This window comes from Rosa chinensis, chromosome 4 (genome assembly GCF_002994745.2).
Source record: "Rosa chinensis cultivar Old Blush chromosome 4, RchiOBHm-V2, whole genome shotgun sequence".
NCBI lineage: Eukaryota > Viridiplantae > Streptophyta > Magnoliopsida > Rosales > Rosaceae > Rosa > Rosa chinensis.
The window spans coordinates 45997629-46005097 of NC_037091.1; the positions used below are offsets into that span (position 1 = coordinate 45997629).

At 36.3% G+C, this 7469-nt stretch overlaps 1 protein-coding gene across 1 annotated transcript; it reads right to left on the reverse strand.

The window, feature by feature from the left end:
• Window positions 1–2934: 2934 nt before the first annotated feature.
• LOC112200108 lies at window positions 2935–4228 on the reverse strand. Its single transcript, XM_024341123.2, has one exon. The coding sequence runs from the start codon at window positions 4032–4034 to the stop codon at window positions 3528–3530; it is 507 nt and encodes a 168-aa protein (XP_024196891.1). The 5' UTR covers window positions 4035–4228; the 3' UTR covers window positions 2935–3527.
• Between the last annotated feature and the right edge of the window lie 3241 nt (window positions 4229–7469).

Sequence of the window (7469 nt, forward strand, 5' to 3'; positions counted from 1 at the left end):
GAAATTGAGAGATAATCGCTGTGTATTCTCATTGATAATAGGGGCCTCTTTATATAGAGGATTACAATGCATAGAATCTCAATCATACAAGGAAAGTAATTCTACATTGATTAGGATTCTAGATCCTTCTAATTAAATCCTATTACCACTAGGTCAAGTAACCTAGAGTTTGGACCAAACACAAATAGAGATATCCTTAAACAGGAAACTGTTAAAGTTGCTCTAAGTATACCAATTAAGTAGCAGTACCAGATAGTAGATGATTACTACTCATCATGATTTACTTGGAACGTAAGCCTCATTTGAATGTCTTAGAGCAACTCCAACAGATTCTCCATATTTTGATTTTTCTCCATTTTAGGGAAAAAAGAGTCTCTTTTGCTCCAACAGATTCCCTATAACTTTCCCTATTTTAGGGAAAGTGAGGAAAGAGAAAACCAAATTTCCTATATTTACAGCAATCTTTAAAATTTTAAGGAAGAATATGGAGATTTTAGAGATTGCTATAAAATAGGGAATATGTTGGAGTTGGAGAAGAAAAAGATGCTAAAGCTTTAACTTTTGCTTCCCTATTATACAGAAATGATAGGGAAGCTGTTGGAGTTGCTCTCAGGGTTGATATATAGGGGGTATTACATAGAGTTGTTGTCTTTTATACCATTCTATACCAAATCAGTGCCATATATTAAAGTGGCAAAATAGCCAAATTACTCTCTGACTTTTCTCATGGTTGCCGATTTACCCCCTGATATTTCAATTTTGATTATGTACACCCTCACTTTTCTAATTGTTGCCGATTTACACCCTATATCGTTATTTTTTAGACTTTCCATGCAATTTTCGTTAATTTGGTTAGCACGTGATGGGCTTTTTCATCTTTTCAACCATCACCAAAAAAAAAAAATTAAACAAACCAACACATCGTCAAAGAAATAAAAAATAAAAAAAATACAAAATTGTTCTTCGTTAAAAAAGGAAAAAAAAAAAAACTTGCCCTTTGTCGCTTCTTCCTTGTCCATCTCTTCTTCTTCTTCACTCCCTTTATTTCAAGATTGGTCGTTAGCATGCAACTGATCGCTTAATTAATATTTGCTAGTCACATCAAATGATTGGATGATCATATCACTGAAGAAGAAACGGTGTTTGATCATTTAGGTTTCTGGTTTTCTTTTTCTTTGAAGGCCGGACTAGTCATTAATATTTCAAACATTCATATGAGAATTTGATCTTCCATGTTTCCAGTTGGAGGTGTTTGTATTGTGTATAAGATTGAGAAGCCATCGAACAAACTAAAATATTTACATGTCTGAATATGAAAATTAAAATTGCAGCAAGCATGTGAAGGTCATCTTGATTGATTCAAGTTGGGATTGTGTTATATTGATCTCGATAAAAGGAACATAGAGGAAGAGGTCATGCTGAGAAGAAGATAATTGCGAGATAGATAGAGAAGAAGATGAGAGGCTGAGGGAAAAAAAACAAACAATTGTGGGAGACGAATAGCAGTATTTTTTTTTTTTTTTTAACAAAGTAATTTTGTATTCTTTTCTTGTTTTTTTTTTTTGGGTGACAATTGCAGACAGGGGCGGATCCAGGTGGTGGCGAGGTTTGGCAGCTGCCCAACCTCGATTCTTTTACCAAGCCATGGAAGCTTTTACAGAAAAAAAAAATTTATGAAAGAGAGGCAAGAGGTTGAAGATGACGAGATACTGCTCTTGATTCCTGGTCTCCTTGAACTTATCAAAACGACACAGTATTGATAGTGGCATATACATCTATCTTTTCTTTCTTTAAATTTTATTTGAGAGAAGATGTTTATCTTTTTATTTTTTTATTTAAAAGCTTAAGAGTTTCTCTAGAGCACAAACTCTACTACACGCCTCTCTTATCAATAGTATGCCTCCTCTAATCATTTCATGAAATATTTTTCTTTTTTGAAATTCAATTTAAAGTTGTATTAATTCTAGTTTCACTATTCTATTTTCAGTTTTAGTGTTTAGCTCCTACTTATTTATAATTGTTGGGTTCTAAATCTCAATTTCAAAAAGAAGAAGAAAAAACAAGAACAAACATGTTTGATATAATTTAATTGACATCAGTTAAAAGTTAAGAATTTTTTGCTTCAAAAAAGAAAAATGATCTTACTACTTAATAGTCTTGCCCTATGTGAGAAATTTTTCTGGATCCGCCACTGATTGCAGAGACGAAAAGGCCCCTCACATACTAACTAAATTAACGGAGAAATTGGATAGAAAGTCTAAAATTAAACTATAGGGTGTAAATTGGCAACATTTAGAAAAGTGAGGGTGTAAATAATCAAAATTGAAACGTCAGGGGGTAAATCGATAATCATCAGAAAAGTTAGAGGGTAATTTAACTATTTTACCTATTAAAGTCTATGAACGCGTGTATTTCATTTATTTTTTTTATTATTTTCTCTCCCACTTTTCTCTTCCAATACAAAATACAATCATTCAAAATCTCATGTTCTAGGTTTGCCATTACCTCTGCTACTGCATTCGCTTCTCTAAAAACATGAGCAGCTATACAAAGGACTTGGCTGGATGAGGCTCAACTTGACTGAAAATCGGTTTGCCCGAAGACAATCGAGGAGTACTTTTGAGAGAATCAAGCCGATGACACATTTCCATATCTCTCAGGAAAAGTCACATGACGTGCACATAGCTTATGAGTTATGTGATGTAGGATCAGTGTGGCCTAATATTCTCCCAAGTTTGAACCTTTCCTGGAGTGAGACTCACAAAAATATCAACCTTTTTCCAAAATGTTATTAGTTTTATATTGAGCTATTGGGTAGGAATTCATATCTGAATTGCCATGTTTACACATTCATCTCTGTCTGACTGTCTTCTTAGTTCTGGGAAGTACAGAAAATTTAAACCTAAGCACCATAAATTAATCGATACCAAGCATAAGATGTATATAAATTCTGCCCAAACTTTGATATCTTCCTTCCTTTACAAAGTACATTATACATAAGTTACCCACCTTTCCATATTTTCCGCAACAGAGCAGAAACACTTTGACATATTCATAATCACATACATACACACTAAATAAGTTAAACCATATCCCAAATTCTTACTTTTTCCCAACCCAAACTAATTTCCCAAATATTACAAATCAACCCCCCATTTCCCACTTTTTTCCTTCTTCCACCATCCTAACTTCCAAATTTACCCATTCACCCCTTTCATCAACAACCCCAAAAACAACCGCTACCAAGTAGTACGAAATTACTAATTCACTCTCGTCTTTCTTCCAGATTTCCGGTTCTTGCCTCGCCGTTTAAAAAAATCACGGACAGATCCGACCCGGAAACCCAGATAAACATGACGAGGGTCGCCGAACATACAGACGGAGAGGGGAGAGAGAGAGAGAGAGAGAGTAGCTTCACTTATATTTTTAGAATCCGAATCCGAATCCGAATCCGAATCCATTCGGGCCTTCTTCGGGTCCTCGGATTCGGATCCTCCCGCCGGACTATTGACCTCTGAAAATTTTCGTCATTCGAGCCGAAGCAAACGCCTCAGGTCTCTGGTCGCCGAGTCGTCAAAGCTCCTCGACGCCTGCTTCTTCTTCCTCGAGAACGACGGCAACGGGAGCGAGCTCGGCTCCGGCGACATCGAGAAAGCCGATCCGGCATACATGTCCGTCGCCGGAGCCCTCAAATCCACAATATTCACCTCCTTCGGCACCACCGTCGGCCCCGGCCCCAAGCTCTCCAACCGGCCGTCGCTCGCCGCCTTCTTCAACCTGCTCAGCGGCTCTCCCCGCCTCAAAATCGTCACCTTCTCCGCCTTCAAATCATCGGAGCTGGACCGGCCGGACCTCCTCGAGACAGCCGCCGCCGGCTCCGGCCTCCTCTGCTCCGCCCTCACCGCCGGCTTTCTAGATCTAACGTTGCTAGCCACATGAATGGGAATGGGATTTCCATAGTAATTACTCTTCACCGGAGAGACTCGGATCCTCTCGACCAGACAATCCTGTGGCCTCAAGATCTCAGTCCCCATGATTACAACCCTAAAATTCAAACCCTAGATGAAGAAACAAAGAATCAAAGAAGGAAAAAGCTCTTAATCTTTTTATTCTTTTTTTTGTTGGCCTCTTCTTCTTCTTCCTCACACGAAGGGAAGAAGGAGGTTGTTTTTGTTTCTTTCCTCTCTGCTCCGCTGGAATCTAATCGGTTTGTGGTGTTGTGAGAGGAAATGGGGGTGTGTGTGTGTATATATATAGGGGACCTTGGGTGGCGCGTGGGGTCTACGTGAGGGTGATACACGTAATCATTTTTCAAAAGAAGGAGAGACTGGATCTTTGACCCGCCTCGGTGTTCGGATTTGACGGAAACCGTTTGGGTCTCGGCTCCGTTATGTGTAACGGCGTTTTGGTGGTTGGGACTTGCGACTTGCGAGCGTCGGGGAAATGGGACGGGTGCTTTGGTTTGTTTCGCCGAAAATGTGTGTTGGTTTGGACCCTTCACTCTTGGAAAGGTGGTTGTGATATTTTTCTTTTTCTTTCTTTTTTTTGTTCGGTGGGATATTGTGTGTGTATTATGTTGTCTCTTGGGGAAGATATTTTTAAGAGGGGTAATCATTGTTTAAGGGAAGCGACTAGGAAATTAGCTAGGTTTAGTTGAGGAGACAATTTTACTTTGGTAGGAAGGAGATTCTAGATAGTTACGGGAAAGGTGAACATTCCTTTGAGAATTAAATCGCTGGCAGCGGACGTCAAGTATTTGATTTCATCTAACGTTAGGTATATCTTTCGGGAGGCTAATTTTGTAGCTGATAGAATCACTAATCGATTTAGGCTGTATATGCTTGACTTCATTGTCTTCCCTTATCCGTGTCCCCAACGTTTCAGTTGGATCAGCTGAGAGATGTTTGTGCTAGAGATTTTGTTTTGTAGCTTTTCTTTCATGTATCTGAGAGAAAAAAAAATTAGCCTTGGTTGGTTGACATATTATAAATTATGCTTCATAGGACTTTGTGATGTTTGTTGTAAAACTAGTAACCATTTAGTAGCATATTTTGAATAGCTATTTTTAGAGAAAACGACATAATTTAAAATAAAATAGCATTTTAAGTAACATTCACAATAAAAAATATAACTGATTGATCACTAGTTCACTACTACGACACATGTGAAGAGCTTTTGGGACCAAGCCTTTTTATGCAACCATGAAAAGAACAACGTTGAGAGGTGCTAGATTATATCTCTCATAGACGAGAGAACATCCTCTAATTTGGGAGTTCATTACTTTGCATTGTTGTCTTAGGTTGTTCATCCACCTTGACCAAAAGAAAAGTCGTTCATACACTCTCAATATTTAGAAGTACCTTTTGTTTTATATGGACTTATAATAGTTACTGTGATGCTAAATCTTGCTTTGACAAAAATGACAATAAACCTAACAATTTGTGCGGAGTCCTCACCAGCAGCGGATGATCCTTCACCAGTTGGCCTTAAGGGCCTACGACGGACCTGCAAGAGAGGAACGTTGTAGGCTCAGACATAATCACTGTATTATGCTGATTGAGAAACCTTACAAACCTGAGAAAGGTTAATTATCAACATAATATGGGTGTGGTTATATCAACAATAGTGCTAAAATATTTAACAATGATTTTAGAGTGAATAAATAGTATCTTTATTGTTAGATTCAAGTTGGTTTTCATTTGGAGTTTTTCTATTAAAACCTCCAAATTTACTCACTTGACATCTATACTTTTTACACCTCTTATCAAATTTTCAAATACTAAATTTACTTACTAAACCTCACTAAACTTTCTCAAATAACCTTACTCATATAATTTGCAAACAAATTATTATCTTTAAAATAAAAAATTTAGTCATTTCAATGATTTAATCACTCTATAAATCTTAACTAAATATACATTTCTTAATCAAACTTGAGTTTCAAAAATTAATGTCTAATCAATAAGAAAATGCCATGAACTATTCTGTTTTTTTTATAATTTTTTTTCTATTTTAGCTGTGCAAAAAAATGAAGAAATCATTTGTTTTTATTCTAAAAAAAATCATTTGTTTTTTTTTTTTATCGAAAATGAAATCATTCATTTATCCACGAAATACTACATCAAGGAGTATATAGTGGTCTCATTAAACCCACCACAACGATTGGGAAGAGTACCACACTCCATTTTAACTTCATTACAAAGACTCATCAACTAGAATTGGAATAAGAAATCATTTGTTTTTTAATGTTTATTTTTTTCTGTATTTTTTTTGTACCACATTATTAATTATTTAAATATATATATATATATATATTTTTTTTTTTAACTGCTAGTTTTTTTTTTTTTTCACAAATATAATGGATTGACTTAAATTTAGATCATAAATCATAAGAGAATTTATTTTGTTTTCCCTCACCAATATGCATTCAATATATATATCATACATTTTTATGTCACATGATCTTAATCATATTTTTAATTCTTATTAAATATATATATATATATATATATATGAATGTATTAATGAGTATGTAGTGAAACTGAAAAAATGAAAATAGATAAGGAAAATAATAAGAAATACAATCTAATATTATTGAATTAGAAAGTCCACATAAAATAAATATAATATTTTTTTGGTATAATTATTGTCCTTAATTGTCATTTTATAGTAGGTTGGGGCCTTGACCACTTACCCAATTTTAGCCTAAAAATTGCCCACTTACTCCACCAAGAGTTTTTTAACCCTATTTACCCAATCTAACAGTGTTTGACAGTATTGCCCTCATTTTAATTAACAAATTACACTCATATCTCTCTCTCTCTCTCTCTCTCTCTCTCTCTCTCTCTCTCTCTCTCTCTCTCTCTCTCACTCACTCTCTAAGCCACCACACCCACCACTCCGCCGACATCACTCCACCGTCGATGTCGGCCTCTACTGCCGCCGCTCTGTCCCACCGTCGGACCACCAGAGGATGACGCCATCCAACTCCACGATCCCAACCCCTCTGGGCTTCGCCGATTTTGTTCGTCAGATGTCCGGGAAACTCTCCACGCCGGAATCGAGTCTGGGCTTCGCTTGCAGGTCTCGGACGACGTCAAAACTGTGGTCTATTGGGGGGCAATAGACAGATTATTGCCCTCCAATAATTTCTTAACTGTGGTTAATTAATCACTAAAATTAGAATTTTGATAAGTCTTATGTTGTTTTGAGTTTATTAAAGTATAATAATCTGTCAATGATAGAAACTTGTGATTTTTGGGGTGGTCTATTGGGAGGCAATAGACAGATTATTTCCCCGCAATAATGTCTTAACTGTGGTTCATTTATTACAGGTCATTTCAACAAAATGCTGCTAGATTCATTAACAAACATAATCAGGTTTATTGGGGGGTCGTAAAAATTTTATTGCTCCCCAATAATTTTTTTATAGATGGTCAGAAGTAACTCAGTTTGGTTTTAAATTAGTT